We start from the raw sequence: 18,011 nt of genomic DNA, 5'->3' as shown, positions 1-18,011 counted from the left end.
AATAATTATTTTCGTTAATGTTACGAAACACACACGCATAATGTTTATGTTTATAATTTTTAAAAAAACCTAACTTTGATCTATTATGTAAGAAAACATTTAACGGTTGTTGACCGAATTTGAGTGAAAATTAAAAAGACCCCTGCCGTCAAGGAAAAATATTGTGAATCGAAATGAAAGGTGGTTCAATATTGGTGAAAATTTCAGCAGTTACGTCAAAGAAAGTAAGTTTAGCAATCTTAAAGCTTTATAAGAAAAAAAAGAAGAGGAAAGACATGTAAAACTACATATTGTGAAAGGCAATAAAAATCACTTGGTCTAGACACAACACCGACATTTATGTTTAATATTGCAATAATCCAAATAATTTCCAAAGCAAGACCTTGACATTTATGTATTATAATATTTTTCACCGCGTTGATTGATTCATAGGAATGGGTATTTAATACGATGGAGTAAAACCTTAAGGAATCTCATAAACAAATGTTGTGTCAATAATTAGTAGAAAGGAATAAGTTTTTCATGCATATATATGGCATATCTTTCTCTGTTCTTGCATGTAACAGCAATAATGCTGTTATGGTTTCCAACCGTTTCACTCGCCACAAACAACCATACCGATCATCTTGCACTTCTGGCTATCAAGTCCAGCATCATTCATGACCCTCAACATGTTCTTGACTCGTGGAACACCTCTTTCCATTTCTGTCAATGGCAAGGTGTTACATGCGGTCATCGGCATCCTAGAGTCACCAGATTAGACCTTGGATCGCGAGGCCTTGTTGGTTCCATGTCCCCTCAGATCGGAAACTTAAGTTTTCTCATAGTGTTAAATCTACAAAATAACACCTTCAAAGGTGTAATCCCACCTGAGTTAGGAAACTTGTTCAGGTTGCAAAAACTAAATCTTGACAACAATTCTTTTAATGGAGAAGTTCCAGCCAGTTTATCAAACTGTACAAGGCTAAACATTCTTCAGTTTGGTCGGAATAATCTAGTTGGCAAACTTCCACAACAGCTTAGTGCCTTGGTGAACCTGGTGGAGTTAGTCATTCAAGATAACAGTTTTACAGGAGGGATACCGTCTTTCTTTGGAAACTTCACTTCTCTTAAAACCTTACAGGCCACCAACAATTATATGGGCGGAAGCATTCCATACACTTTAGGTCAACTGTACAACTTGCAAGAAATTGATTTCGGTTTTAACCAGCTCTATGGTACGATCCCTCGGTCCTTTTACAATTTAACATCCTTAAAAGTTCTTAGTATACCAAATAATGAAATCAGTGGAAATTTACCGAAAGATATAGGCTTGCAGCTACCCAATCTTGAGCTTTTTCAAATATGGATTAACAATTTTACTGGAAGCATACCCTTCTCATTTTCTAATTGTTCAAACTTGATTCTCCTCTGGATGGGAGACAATGGTTTTAGCGGGAAGGTTAACATAGATTTTAGTCGTATTCCAAATTTTTGGGGTGTTGTGTTATATACTAACTATCTAGGGAGTTCGGAACCTGATGAAATGAACTTCATTGATTCCATGGTCAATTGTAGCAAACTAGAAAGGATATATCTTGATTGCAACCAATTTACTGGAGTTCTTCCTAGTGTCATAGGCAATCTATCTTCTAAACTAACAGCTCTAACAATTGGAAAGAACTTCATGTATGGGACCTTGCCTTCTGGGATTGGGAATCTTGTGAATTTAGAGCGGTTAGCTATATACTCTAATCAGTTCACAGGGATAGTCCCAACCGAACTTGGTAAGCTACATAACCTTAAATATGTAGACATGTATGACAACTTCTTCACCGGAAACTTTCCAAATTTTTTAGGAAACTCGTCATTGCTAAAATTGCATTTGAATGAAAACAGATTACAAGGACATATACCTCCCAGTCTTGGCAATTGCAGGGGTTTGTTGGAGTTGGACCTTTCCGTAAACAATCTTACCGGCCCTATACCCGCTGAACTTTTTCTGTTATCATCCTTGTCGATGACCCTAAATCTTTCTCACAACTATTTAGTTGGACCCCTTCCCAAAGATATAGAAAAACTCAAAAGTTTAACGGCACTTGATCTATCACACAATGACCTGGTTGGAGCAATACCAAATTCCATCGAAACCTGCAAAAGCCTCGAGTACCTAAATCTTGGTGCCAATTCCTTTCAAGGTCCGATACCTCCCTCAATGGGTGCTTTAAGAGGTATCATCAACCTTAATCTTTCCCGTAACAACTTCTCCGGAAAAATTCCAAAATTCTTAGAGCAACTAAACTTGTCTTCATTGGATTTGTCGTACAACAATTTTGATGGTGAGGTACCGTTGAAAGGTATTTTCAAGAATGCGAGTTTGATCTCGATTAAGGGGAACAATAGGCTGTGTGGAGGCCTTCTTGAACTTCGCCTGCCTAAATGTCCCACAATATCAAGGTCAAAGACAGGTTTCAGAACGTCACGTGTTATTCTAATTGTCATTCCAATTTGTTTGCTTTTAGTTGTAGCAATGGTTTTGTCTTATCTATTTTATTGGAAAAGAAGAAAGACACAAGCACAACCAGAAGCTTCATGCGTGCAACCGTTTTCAAGAGTTTCTTTTGGAAGTATACTCAAAGCTACCAATGAGTTCTCTCAACAAAATTTGATTGGGACAGGGGCTTTTAGTGCTGTTTATAAGGGTATTCTTGAACCAATTGATGGAATGGTTGCCATTAAAGTTCTAAAGCTTGGAAACCAAGGAGCTTTGAAAAGTTTTGTGATAGAGTGTGAGGCTTTGAAAAACATAAGGCATCGTAATCTTGTGAAAGTCATTACTTCCTGTTCATCAATTGATTTTCAAGGTAATGATTTCAAAGCTCTTATTTACGAGTTCATGCCAAATGGGAATCTTGAAAGGTGGCTACATCCAAGTTCAGAACAAGAGGTTGATATTGAAGAAGCTCCTCCACAAAGATTGACCCTTCGCCAAAGAGTAATGATTGCAACAGATGTAGCTCATGCCATGCACTACCTCCACGAAGAGTGTGAGTCACCCATAGTTCACTGTGATTTAAAGCCAAGCAATATCTTACTTGACAGTGACATGGTTGCTCACATTGGTGATTTCGGGCTGGCAAAGTTTTTGCCATTAAAACCACACAAAAGTAGTTCAATTGGATTAAGAGGGACTATTGGTTATGCACCTCCAGGTAATCAGTTAAAAAGAATTTTTAATGAAGTTTTTGAATATATTTTGTAATATTTTGTACAATTGCTAACTAAATGTCGTGTTGGTTTTAGAGTATGGACTTGGAGGTGAGATGACAAAAGAAGGGGATATCTACAGCTTTGGGATATTGTTATTAGAGATGATAACTGGAAAAAGACCAACAGACCTCATTTTCCAAGAAGGATTCAACCTCCATGGCTATGTGACGATGGCTTTGCCTGATCATCTAATGGAGATAATTGAACCGACACTATTGTCTATCATTGAGGATATAAACGTAGGTGCAAATGTCAACCATGGGAATGATGCTAGAAAGTGGGAGATGTTGGAGAAAAGCATGATTTTGTTGGCAAGAACTGGGTTGGCATGCTCCTTGGAATCTCCCAAAGAGAGGATGAACTCAAGCAAAATAGTCCAAGAGTTGCATCACATCAATGGCCTTTTCTGAAGTTCTATAAACTATGATAGTTGTTTCTGTCAAAAATTACCTAAGATAGTTTTAGAAAGGATTTTAGACAACTAATGAACCGAAGATTTGTAAGTGGGGTTTGGTGTTCAAGGATCTTCAAATAAAAAGGAAAGTTTTCTTATCAAAAATAAATAAACTAAGAGTTTGTTCTAAAAACGAGTTTGTAAAGATCTTTGAGATCGAAATAGTTTGAGTAAATAAGAAAACGGTTGAAGATAATGTAAAATAATGCAAAATAAAGTATAAATCATAACTAAATACGAATAAAAGTAAAGATCTTAATGAAATGCAAATAAAAGTAAAGACACCAGAATTTTGTTGACGAGGAAAAACTCTTGATCCAGTTAAGTGATCTTAGGTAAAAAACCCCGGGAGGATGCAATCGACCCTCCATTTATTCTTTTATTATGATAGCAAGTCGATGAATAAGTGTTTACAATGATATGAATGAATGAATAAATAAAGATGCTAGTAAACTAAAGTGTTGTTATTCTTGATGATTGCTGAATGAATGTTGTTGAAGTGAGAGTGTTGATGTGTGTGTTCGTCCTTAATGCAGATCGATCTTTCCTTCTATTTATAGAATAGACGTTGAACTATAATTCCGAAACTTCTTCGCTGAATTGACTTTACATGACCGTTGTGAATCATTCCTCTTCAAGTAATTCCGTTATCTATCCCGATTCTTGTGGATGAAGTGGTAGACTAGCCGTTGTAGCACGTTTTTAACATAAAACACGTCTTTGACTTGATTCCTGCAAATAAAACTTAATACACTAGACGTATATTTGTTAGTTCGATCTTAGATCTTGAAGATATCAAGATCCTTATACAACAAGACAATACGAGTTTAACAACTATATTTATCAATATAGGATCAAGGATCCTTTAATTTCATGCAGGACCACGGAGTAACCATAAAAAGACTTAATCAGAAAAATGTATTCAAGATCCTAGTAGTAAAAATTCTACCCAAACAATTGTCCCCAAAACTTATGTTTCATTGTAACTAAAGATAAGTTTTTTATTTTACAGTTAAGTTTTGACAGTTCATAAAAAGATGATGGGTAAAACGTGTATTGATGGGACATCTACAACTACCCTCTTTTATCTCCCACTTACACATGTTTTGACGATTTACTTCTCTCATTCTATCTTAGGCCATTATCTTCAAACCCTAAAGATTATCTTCTCTTTTTCTATTAACATTTACAACTATAGCATGGAAAGTGAATCATCATTTAGACGCAAAACTCCTAAGAGACTTAGGGATCAATCTATTTTAGTAAGTATTTTTCTTAATCACATATTCTGATCTTCTTTCATTTTCCTAAAAACTTTTATCTTTCTTTCGCAGCTTATCGAAAAGTTATCAAACGATTAATAATGCAAATCGACTCCTAAACTCAGTTATGGACACCAGAAACAAGACCTTAAAAGAAATAGCAAGTTTGAGGAAAGAGATCGACGATACTAAGACGGAGGTTAAAAATTTAAAAAGCTTTTTGGGGTGGCTTAAAATCAAATATCCTCAAATTTTTGGTGAAAGTGAAGCAACTGAAGAAATCAAACTGGGAACTGACGTTAAAGCACCTTCTCATAATCACCATAATAGGAGGCCTTTTTCTTAATTCCTACTGTAGTTATTTTAATATTAATAAATATCTTGGATTCCATACCTTTCTTTGTCGATTGACACTTACATGGATCTTCATTCGTGTGACTTCTTCCTGTTTTCCTGTGAGAAAGAATTGACCATAATACACAAGAATCAAGCAATTTAATTGTTAATCCTTTGTTCATTAATTGTTAATCCTTAGTTCATTAATCGTTAATCCTTTGTTCATTAATCATTTTTTCCTTTAATAGAGATATTATCTCTATTCTTTTTTGTATGGTCGTAAAGATCATGAACCCTTCTTTCCATTGATTGAAAAAATCAACAACCATTTATTTTAGTTCCAATTGTGAGGGTCTACCCACAATCAAAACTTTTTTTTCTAACTTGCGTCCCGGGCAAAAAGAGGTGTACTGTTAAACCTCGGTCGTTTTGAGAAGCTGTTTCCTTTCAACCCTTTATTCGTTTTACGGAATTCAAACTTTTGTAAGAAACCATTTCAACTTTATACCTTGTGTAACAACTCATGATCTTCATTTGTCAAGATCCTGGATATTGATATTCCTGCATTTTCGTTCCCAAACAAAAATACACACTAATGATTCATGTTAGCCTCAATGGCTAATCACGACTCATAGTCTCACATTAGTAATAAGAAATAACTACTTAGAAATTAATCTTGGTTTAACCTCTAAATTTTATTAGGAAGTATCTCGTCTAACAAACTTTTATGTATTAATCTCCATAATTCATAATTATATGCTATACATTTTTCAGCTTCATGACCAAAAATTCCATGAAAAACACACCATTTATTCCTTTCAACATGTAAATTTCTAGGTATTGCTTTTGGCCAATTAACTTTGTCCTCCAGACCTTTCATTATAGTTATAAGGCCAGATAAATTGATCGTAAAATGATAATCAGAAATATGCAAATATTTTCTTACATTCTTACCTTCATTGTTTATACCTGAATCTTTCTGGATTTTGCTAAGTGGCTTAATCTTCAGGATACTCTTCTTGACCTTCAGTATTGATTCCTTTTTGATTTTGGGCTTCACTGCATAATTCATCACCGATTCATGTGATTCTTGAATTTGCTTATTGATTCTTATTCCAGACATTTCTTCATCAATTCGATCAAAATATCTCTTCCATATCAGGGCTAAATAAGGATCTACCGATGGTATGCCTTCAGTATTCCCTTTCAAAGTTTGTTCAGCTAGAAACCTTGATTTCTCGAGAGGATTTCTTAAACTTTCTTTTACGTAAGGATAATCATACATTGAATCAAAAGAAAAAGAATTTTGAGATTGATCAGACATGATTTTGGAGAATAATTTTCAAAGAAGATGCAAAAAATAATTTTTCAAAGATGATGTAAAAAGAGATTTTCAAAAGCAAAGTGTTTGATAAATCCAAATCGTTTTCAACAAAAACACCTTTTTGCCCCACGGTGGGCGCCAAATTTTTTGGTCTAAAATTACCTAAGATAATTTAAGAAAGGAATTTAGACAACTAATGAACCGAAAATTTGTAAGTGGGGTTTGGTGTTCAAAGATCTTCAAATAAAAAGGAAAGTTTTCTTATGAAAAATAAATAAACAAAGAGTTTGTTCTAAAAACGAGTTTGTAAAGATCTTTGAGATCGAAATAGTTTGAGTAAATAAGAAAACGGTTGAAGATAATGTAAAATAATGCAAAATAAAGTATAAATCTTAACTAAATACGAATAAAAGTAAAGATCTTAATGAAATGCAAACAAAAGTAAAGACACCAGAATTTTGTTGACGAGGAAAAACCCTTGATCCAGTTAAGTGATCTTAGGTAAAAGAAACCCCGGGAGGATGCAATCGACCCTCCAGTTATTTTTTTATTATGATAGAAATTCGATAAATAAGTGTTTACAATGGTATGAATGAATGAATAAATAAAGATGCTAGTAAACTAAAGTGTTGTTGTTCTTGATGATTGCTGAATGAATGTTGTTGAAGTGAGAGTGTTGATGTGTGTGTTCGTCCTCAGTGCAGATCGATCTTTCTTTCTATTTATAGAGCTAGACGTTGAACTATAATTCCGAAATATCCGGGATCTTCCTTGAATCACTCTTTTTCGCTGAATTGACTTTACATGACTGTTATGAATCATTCCTCTTCAAGTAATTCCGTTATCAATCCCGATTCTTGTGGATGAAGTGGTAGACTAGCCGTTGTAACACGTTTTTAACATAAAACACGTCTTTGACTTGATTCCTGCAAATAAGACTTAATACACTAGACGTATATTCGTTAGTTCGATCTTAGATCTTGAAGATATCAAGATCCTTATACAACAAGACAATACGAGTTTAACAGCTATATTTATCAATATAGGATCAAGGATCCTTTAATTTCATACAGGACCACGGAGTAACCATAAAAGGACTTAATCTGAAAAATGTATTCAAGATCCTAGTAGTAAAAACTTTACCCCAAACAATAGTAATATTGAAAATATAAGAGTAGTGGTGCAGTTGGCTAGTGCGAGTTAGAGTTTGAGAGTTCGGGTGTCTATCATGTAATATTTTAATTATAGTACAACCAATATTGGTTCTTTATTTTTGTATGTTCCAATCCTTATCATAACTTATATCATTATATACTAACAGCAAGGTACACACCAAAGTATCAATGATGTCGTCGGTGTTTTGGGTGAAAATTTGGGTACCAATATCTTGAGAGTCTAAGATCTTGACATATCAAGATATTGATATTGATAAATATTCTAATGACTTATTGATATATTATTAAGGTAACGAATTACTTGTTATTATTATTTACACATAAGTTATATGTGCAGATTTCAGAATATTCGATATAAGGCTATGAAAAATATAAGTCCCAACTCAAGAGATGGTACTAACTGAAGACACCTCTATGTCAATGCTGAGATTTCTTTGCAATATAAACACTGAACTGGAGACGACCAGTTACAGTGAATGTATACCAAGTCCTTGGTTAGATTACTTAAATGGTGACAATAAGTAAATGACAATGCAATAAGTAAATACGATAAAGTAAATATGGTGAGAACAAGTTGTAATTTTCAAATGTATTTTATTTATTGATGTTAAATAAAATACAAGGTTGTTGCGGAACCAAGATAATACATAAATCTAAATATCCTAACAACCTATGAAATACAATTGATCTAAACTTGGAAATTCTCTGTCACAATCGAAACACTTAAAGTTGTGAAGTGTTCCTTTTTATGACTGAGAGAATATTGCACAAGTAAACCAAGAATATTCCAAAAGTCTGAATATGCAAACTTATATTCTTGTTGTGCAAAGACCTCTATTTATAGACAAAGTTGGCATTGGGATTCCAATTTCGTTGTATAGATATGGTTGACAGCATTTAAGGAAGCTAGATGAGTTCCTTTGAAATGCTTGATAAGGTAAGTCAAAATGTTACTTTATCCAACCTGCTTTATGCACTTTTGTACTTTAATCATAGACAAATGATATTGTCTGTATAAAGCTGCATAAAGCAAAAAGGTCTTCCTCGTAAACAGTGTAAAACATTGTAAAGGATTTAAACTGATTCTCTCCAGTTTCTATCTAAGTAGAATGCCAACTGGGCTTCGCTGCCATTGTCATTCTCTATCTTCCACTTGTTGTTTTCAAATTCAATTGGAATGTCTTCAGTTCTGATCAGATCTCAGCTAGAGGAAGTGTTCAATTGCATTAACTATACGCTGCAACTGGATTTCAAAATATTTCTGGACAAATCTTCTTGTTTTCAGATGTAACTGGAGACTGGCCATTTTAAACCAAAATTGGTCCTAACAAATTCCCCCTATTTGTCCTGAGATGTTGCCAAGTCTTTTCAAATTCTTGTATCTATACAAGTATGAACTTAAAGGACTTGTTTGACCAAATCTAATCTAGTATTCCAAGGCATTTTTATAGATCATCAAATGCCTTGGGTTTCCTTTTAAGCTTGTTAAATTTAATCTATTATCTATCTTGTGGTTACAAGGTGGCAACTTGTAAATACAATAACTTTACAACAGTTACAGGAAAGTAGATAAAATTACAAGCAGATAGACAGAAGGAAAACTTAAACAGATGGCCCTTCACAAGTTTTCCTCCTCTTAGAAACTGAAGAAATAGGTTGTTTATCTTCATGATCAAAGTTCAATCTTTTTTCAACACTTTCCTTGAACTTGACCAGACTTTGAAGCACATAAACCCAACCTTTTTCAACCTTATTCTTTTGTTGTCGTGCTTCCAACAGATTCAGCATTTCCACCTGCTTAGCATGTTCATACTGATGAACATCGGGATTCTCAGTTGTGAGTTGTGGTCCATTGAAGTATTGAATGGTTACCGCAAATTCCCTTCCTCCAGGTTTGATTGATACCTGAACTTCTGTGTTTTTTCCTAGATGATATCTTTGCTGAAGAACTTTAGTTAAGTATGAACGTGCATCAAATTTATTGACCAGTTTGATCTGGGCAGTGCTCAGTTTTGGCACAACAGCTCGGATATCTTCAGTGGATGGCTCATTGGGTTCCAACCAAGTCCTCAAATTTGCATCCCTTGGCAAGGGTTTGGGCTTTGATTTACTCTTGGACTCGGGTGGGTTCAACACTTGTTTAACAACCTTCTTAACATGCTCAGTCCTCTTCAGAATCCCTTCAATTCTAACTTCCTTGGCCTTCTCCACTGATATGTTCAAATTTCTGGCATCATGTTCAGCTTCATCATCAGGAAAGTCTTTGTCAAGATTGATTTCAATCATTTCATTTATCAATCCCACTATCCTTGGGTCACTCTTGACCTTCCTGTATTGCTCCAGTGTAATGCCCAACAGATTGGCATCATTTACATCCAATATGCCCAATCCTTGCAATTGAACCCTTGAGACCAGTAGATTGGCTTTCTTTTGTTTCTTCCTTTCTTTTATAGCATTATCAATTCTAGCCAGTCTCTTGCTATCAGATTCAGTCACTAGAGGAAGCTGATCAGGATTTCCAGTTTCCAGCAAAGGTACATTAGTAGCCGGCTGGGCAGATTCATCAGTTGCAATAGCCTTGCCCTTTTCAATGTTCCCCATATCACCAACATTCTCAAACTCTTCAGTTATTTGCACACCAGCATCAGTATTGGTGGCAACAACAACCTGGCTAGCATCAGCACTAGCCCCAGCAACTACCAACTCTTTTCTTGTACCTGAACCTAGAGTTTCAATAATAGTGCGGGGTGCATGAACAGATCTTTCCCCCTTGGCAGCATCTAGTCCTCTTCTTATGGCTTCAAAATCAGTGTGACTAGATGGTAAGCTATCTAGAGGCTGCCACGACCCCATGTTCTTGCATTCCTTGAAGACTTCACAAATCATGTGAACTGTCCTCCACAAATGATTGATTTCTTGGGACTGAACCAAAACATTACCACTGGTGGTATCTTGACTCATTTGAATAGCCTTAAGTATGTTCAACTCATCTAGAGAGAGCCCAATTGCAACCACTTCCTTAACAACCTCCTTCACAACTTCCTTTTCCTTTTCCTTGCCAGCTTCAGTTGTCAGTTTATCAATAGCTGTTGTATAAGCAGATACCTTGGTGGCTAATGTATCAAGACTGCCCCTCAACTTTTGATCTCAGATGTAATTGGAGTAAGATCAACCCGGGGCGCGACAATATTGGTGACCTTAGACATCACTTTTTCGATAATTGTTGTTCCCTAGCAGCCAAGGTATCTTCAATTTTCTGACCAACTGAAGTGGCCAACTCGTGCCCAAGCTCGGTTACATTAAGACCAGGTTTTTCAACAAGTTCCTTAACCTGTCTTTCCAATTCTTTCAACTCAACCTCTGACAATCTGACAGACTTGCTCAGCAGGTTGGTAATGGATGTATGGACTTTTGTTTGAGTCAAGTCAATAGCCTCCTTCAAGGATGTTGCTATGGAGTTGGAGCTGATGACCAACTCATTGAGCTTGTTAAATACCAAGTCCTCATGTACAGAGAACTTATTGATCTCCAAATCAACCACTTTGACATTTTTCATGTGTTCCTTGTAGTATTTAGAGAGGGACTTGGCATTCTTGTCCAGTGTCTTTTGAATATCCTCCACCCTGGCAAGAAGGTTTTGGATATCGGCTTGAAAAGACACAAACTGGTTATCTAGTGACGGGGGAGAAGGTGTCACTGGACCAGTTCTGAATGCAATTGGAGAAACTGGAGGAGGTAAAGCAATGTTGGCTTCTCCAATTGTCAATGCACCAGGTGGAGGAAGAGAAGGGTTGTAGAAGAAAGTTCAGGAAAATCAAATTGGATGTCATGCTGAGAATGCTCAGGTGTGACATCCGGCGATGGTAGGACGTGCCTATTTCTAGGCACGAATAAAGAGTTTAAGAGTGATCTGGAGGGTAGTGGTGGTATTTCAGTGAACGTTGAAAAATATGGTGAAACTGAAACTTGTGGTTCTAGGGGTTGACCAGAGAAAGAAGGGAGTTGATCGTATACAGACGCATCAACCATTTCTTGGTCAGATTGTGTTCCTTCTGAATCCGAAGACTCCAGTTGGAACTCATCCTCATTTATGCCTAGATCCATAAATGATAGGGATGGCTAAACATCAGATTCAGACTCCTGATGACCAGTTCCAGTTGCCTGGATAGTTTCATCAGTTTGTGGTTTAGTTGAAAAACAATTTCACCTTGGATTGAGGTCACTAAGGTTGCCTCAGTAGTGGTTGCTCTATCTACAACCAAGACATCATTGGTCGAAGAGATTTGAACCTCAGTCTCCAGTAGTGACTGGCTAGAGATGTCGTCAATTTCCACAATAGAAATGTCAGAAATTTGGCTCTACAAGGGAAGTGCTAACACAGACTCTAATCTGGGTTGGGTTGACCCAGTAATCTCTTCACCAGCCCCTCCTACAGAAATTTCGTGGGTGGTTGCTTGCTATGTTCCCATTTGACTATCTCCAGTTTCCTGTTGGGAGGAAACTGGAGGGTTGGCAGGGTATCTACTGTCAGTGGCAAGTGCTGACCTTTTCCTTAGACGTTGTGTACGTTTTGCCTTTTTGGCTACCTGGAGACCTGTTGGGAGGTCTCTAGTGACAATGGAAGGAACTGACAAACTGGAGCTGGTTGGGATAGACTGTTGCCCAGGTTCGGCAACTGTCACAGTACCAGCAGACGAACTGGTGGGTCCCTCATTGTTTTGAGGCCCGCCCAGTTGTCTTTAGGACTCACCTGGTATTGGTGCATCAGTTTTAACGAATGCCAGCCGCATTCTTTCAGGAATCTCGACATCACCAGCTTCAGATTGAAGAAATATTCGGTTTTTTCCTCTTCCTCTATGCCATAGGTACAGTGTTTGAATCAATCAAGAACCTTTTCTTCTGTATGAATCGATATTAGTCAAGATTCCTCAACAGATCTTGGACAGTGAAGGAAGAAGTAGTATCCTTGTATTGGTCACTGCCCAAGATAAGTTTGAAGCAAAGAGAGAGATACCTGGAGAAGGGGATGTGTAGTCCCCTGGTGCCCTTCAGTTTCTGCACCAGACTTCTGAACAAAATGTCAGCGAAGTCTACTCTCAATCCGTTCCATAAGAAGTAGGCCATTTCTGCTTGTGAGGAGTTTATCTAGTCTAGTCCACCAGAACTCCCACCCATACTTTCTACCAAATGAATAAAGAAGTACCTCCAGGATGGTGTGAGGCCCTTCATTGTCATGGCACATTTGGTTTTCAGGATACCATTTTCCAAACACTCCTTGTAACCCATTTCAAGAAGGGTTTGTTTGAAATTGACACTTTGAGGGACAACTACTGGTGATTCTCCATATTTCAAGTAGTTCAAATTAAGTGCGTCCCTCAATGTTTCTGCAAATATGGTACACTCAATTGTTCCATTTTTAAGCGTGAAAGTGATAGCAGTACAGTCTTCATTGAGTTTGGCCGTGTACCAAAGTTCACACAAGTAATCATGAAACATCTTGTGTAGATTAGCAGAGAAGGATGGGCTAATAGAAGAATCTTTTAAGAATTTTCTGATTCTCCCAATCAGTGTATTGGCCCCTTGGGTTCCCACCAAACTAGCCAAAGGATTATTTGGATTTAGTTTGATTGAATTAAGGTTTGATTGGGCACCAGATGCTTGTTTAACATCTGGTGATGGAGCATATGGATCAGAAAGCAGATTTATATCTCTGTTGTGGGATGATTTAGGAGCCATTTTACTATACGATAAAATTGAAACTGAATTGACTTTAGGAATTAGGGTTTTTGATTTATTGAAAAGAGAGAGAAATGAAGCAATTGTTGATGATTGGAATTGAATGAAGGAATGTGAAAAGAAGTAAATGAGTTTTGGAGTATATAAGGGGTATATATACGCTGTAATCACAATCCCAATGAAGTATCAAAATATTTTATTACCAAAAATCAATCTTTAAGATACTTTGTTAAAAATGAGTTTGAATTTTGTCAGCATTAAATGCTACGACGGCTTGTATACCCACTCGCCCACTATCTTTTCACAATCCCAATAAAAGGTGCATCTTTTTATAACATGGTGATGACACGTCATGTGACAGTTGTGATTGGGTTAAAACACTCGAGTACCATCACGTGTCACAAAAATTGACCAAGTATTCTTACCATTATGAAAATCTGGTTGACCTCCAGTTTTAAGAGAAGACCAAATGTGTACACTGGAGGATTAGTCCAGTTCCAGTTTCAACTGGAGAGCTCTCTAGTTGCAATTTTTCAAACAAAAAACAATTTTAGTCAGAAAAATATTTTGACTCTTTTCCCCCTAGAATGATGACCCATATGTCAATTAGTGTCAGGATAGTATCACAAAGGCGTTCGATAGCCTGGCGAGCAAAGATCATCTGGACCTCCTCAACTAGAAAGCTTTATCAGTGTCACTAGTACGTTCATAACAAGTTCTCCAGTTTTAAGGATTTAGCATTCCCAATTCGCTGATAAGATGTTTGAAAGTTTTCTCATCGAGAGTGTAAGTGTAATCTAGAGGGGGGCTGGTGAATAGATTATACCAATTATTTAACTTCTTTTTGAAATGTTAAGATTAAAAACAATGTTTTGAGACTTAATTTGTGCAAGACAAGTAATTTGTAACTAATACCATACACAAACATATAAATGTAAAAGTATAAGGAAAGAAACACTTCACTACACAAGAACACAACGATGTATAATGGTTGGGGCGAATGTTAACGAATTCGCCTTAATCCACTCCTCGATTCACTAATCAAGATTTGTAGCACTATGAACTCCAAATCCGGTGGAGAGTCCGATTATACACCTTGACGTACACTTCAAGATATCAACAACTCCTAGTCACTAAGATGAAACCCAATTCTTGACATTTCAAGAATCACCCAACTCTAACCACTAGAGTTTGTTTACACCCAATAATTATACTCACTAGTATGATTGCACAATTACAAATTGTAGGCTCTCACTATTTCACTAAATAGTTTCCTTACTAGAAATTTGCTCTCTTCCTAAGAATAGATTTGCACAATGAATAATAATATGATAAGTATGTGTATTCAGTAGTTGTGATGCAAGAGGTGAGTTCCCAAAACAACCCAAGTGTTGTTTATAAAGCAAACCTTGAAATTATAGTCGTTTGAAAGCGGGTGCGCTGCAGAACTCGCGCTTTGATACATAACACGCGTTCCATCTCGAATATCACAAAAGCAAGGAATATTTCCATAGTTTTCTCCACTATCTAATGGGAAAATACCCTCTCCATGTTTACTTGAAAGTGTATAGGAGAAAGAAGGTTTGAAGCTTGCCAAAAGAGAAGAGATTTGGGAGAAAGAGAAGTCACATGAAAGTTTATGGGTATGAGAAGATAAGGTTTCATTTTCAAAAATAGATCTGCATTTTTAAGTTATATCCACAAATTGTTGACCAATTTTCACTTTTGAAAAATGTTGACCAAGTTTGACTTTTTATACTTAGGCAAAATTTTGCCTCAAAACTCAATGGAAAATCAAAGTGTTAGGAAATGAGAACTTTTGATTTGGATCATCGTTTTATGATGATATAAGACTTCTGTGAAAGATACACGACGAAATGATATGTTTTGTTATGGAGTGCATCACTGGGTTGTGAGATATAGCTATTGCACTGGTGTTGTCACAAAAGATTGGGGTCCTTATGTATTTTTGACCATAATCTAGTAACTGGTTCTTGATCCATAGAATCTGGGCGCAACAACTAGCCGCAGAAATGTACTCTGCTTCAGCAGTGGACATAGAAACTGAGGTTTGCTTCTTGCTGGTCCAACTCACCAGTTTTCCTCTAAGGAAATGACGACCACCAGTTGTTGATTTTCTATCAATCATACAACCTGCATGATCTGAATCTGAATAACCCATTAGATCTAACCCTTAGCCTTTGGGATACCAAAGACCAAGACTAGGACACCCTTTCAAGTATATATCTGAAGATGCGCTTAACAGCGTGCAAATGTGATTCTTTTGGGTTAGCCTGAAATCTGGCACATAAACATGTTGCAAACATTATATCTGCTCGACTGGTAGTTAAGTACATCAGTGAACCAACCATTCCACGATATTCTTATTGGTCCACTGATTTGCCATTTGGGTTAGAGTCCAAATTCAATGGTGCTGCAATTGGTGTAGTTTTTGACGAGATTGAATCATATTTGTATTTTCTTAACAAATCTCTAACATATTTTTCTTGGTTAATAAAAATACCATCTTTGATTTGTTTAATTTGAAGACCTAAGAAAAATGTTAATTCACCCATTAAACTCATTTCATACTCAGTAGACATGATTTTTGAAAGCTTTTTACACATTGCATTATCAGTTGACCCAAATATAATGTCATCAACATAAATTTGTACCAACAAGATATTACCTTTTTCTTTCAAGATAAACAAGGTATTATCTATCGCACCTCTTTGAAAACCACGTTTAAAAAGATGTTTGGTCAGAGTGTCATACCAGGCTCTTGGGGCTTGTCTAAGATCATACAATGCTTTATTCAGTCTATATACCCAGTGAGGATGCTTTTCATCAATGAAGACGGGAGTCTACTGAACATACACTTCTTCTTCCAATGTTCCATTCAGGAATGCACTTTTGACATCCATTTCGTAGACTTTGAACTGCAGGTGGACTGCAGAAGCCAAGAAAATTCTTATGGCTTCAAGTCTAGCAACTGGAGCAAAAGTCTCATCAAAATCAACACCTTCTGCTTAACAATAACTCTTGGCAACCAATCTGGCTTTCTTTCTTACAACATTGCCATCTTCATCCATCTTGTTTTGGCAGACCTATCTTGTACCAATAGGTTCTTTCTTCAACCCTGGTGGACAAGGAACAAGTTCCCAAACATTGTTCCTTTCAAACTGGATAAGCTCTTCTTGCATTGCTTCTACCTAGCTTGGGTCTGCCATAGCCTCGTCAATCTTCTTCGGTTCAATCAGTAATAAGAAGGTGGCGTTCAAGCATTCTTCACTTGTGGCTCTTCTAGTCTGAACCCCACTACTTAGATCTCCAATTATTTGCTCAATTGGATGTGCGTGTGTCCATTTAGTGTATTGACTAGGTTGATGTACAACAATATCAGTGCAAGTAACCTGAGGAACCTCCCTAGTTGTAGCAACTGGAGGAGGATCAGTCCAAATTTCTTCAATATCCTCATCAGAGTCAGTGAGGTCATGCTTTGCATCATGGAATTATTCAGTTGAAGGCATTTCTTGAACAACTGGAGAACTTGGGGTTTGAACTGGTTCTGATACTGGAGTGGCACAAACATCAGATCCAATCACCAGTTTTTGTGGTAAATTAAAACTGATGGAAGCATAAAATGGAGTGTCATTGGTGGTATTCTAAATAGGTTCCAAGTCTTTGTGACTGGAAACATATTTTGGCATAATAACTGGCTGATGAACAGGGTCAGATACACCAAAATCAACTGGAATGACTGGAAGATGATGTTGTTTCTGGAAGATGGGTGGACATCATTTTAAAGAAAGTAAGGGATTATGATGTTGAGTTGGATACATAATTGAAACTGGACATTGCTGAATCATTAAATGATGATTTGTTATTTGTTGAAACAATGAGAACTGATTGTGAAAGATATCTTGAAACTGTTTTAACTGGGCTAAATAATATGAAAAATCAAATTAATGATTTGCAAAGTGTCCAGTTAGCTCTCAAAGAATCTAATTTGAAAAATGAGGCACTGGAAAGAGATAACCAAAAATTGAAATATGATCTTGAAAAAGAACACATGGTTATCAAATCTTGGGTACAAGCATCTGGTAAAAATTATGATGCATTTTCAAAAATCATTGATGCACAAGAAACTGCATGGAAATCTGGTGATCTTCAGATGGCAACTGTTTTACCCTCAATCCACCAGATGCCTGATTCAGTTAGAACTGAGACTCCTTATGACTCTTCTACCCCTGTCATATTAGAATCTGTTGAGACCACCCCTATTGAGGCCAAAAAGGCTAAAGCTCCAGTTAAAAAGAAAGCTGGTGATATTCCTTTGCCTCAAAAGTCCAAAGAGCCCAGGACTCAAAAGACTAAAGTTTCCGCTGAACCTAAGTCCAAGGGTCAGCAACCTGATGAAAACAACTTTTTATTGAAACTGGAGAATCAGTTTCAAAATTTGTCTAGGAAGGTAC

General features: G+C 36.6%; 1 protein-coding gene across 1 annotated transcript; it reads left to right on the top strand.

Moving 5' to 3' along the window:
• Positions 1 to 571: 571 nt before the first annotated feature.
• Positions 572 to 3,659, top strand: LOC122587149 (probable LRR receptor-like serine/threonine-protein kinase At3g47570). The gene is made up of 2 exons (XM_043759243.1): positions 572 to 3,191; positions 3,283 to 3,659. The coding sequence occupies exons 1-2, from the start codon at positions 572 to 574 to the stop codon at positions 3,657 to 3,659; spliced, it is 2,997 nt and encodes a 998-aa protein (XP_043615178.1).
• The last annotated feature ends 14,352 nt before the right edge of the window (positions 3,660 to 18,011 follow it).

Source organism: Erigeron canadensis, chromosome 1 (genome assembly GCF_010389155.1).
Source record: "Erigeron canadensis isolate Cc75 chromosome 1, C_canadensis_v1, whole genome shotgun sequence".
Taxonomy (NCBI): domain Eukaryota; kingdom Viridiplantae; phylum Streptophyta; class Magnoliopsida; order Asterales; family Asteraceae; genus Erigeron; species Erigeron canadensis.
Note: the sequence above shows the minus strand (reverse complement) of the source record. Positions and strands in the feature narration are given on the sequence as shown.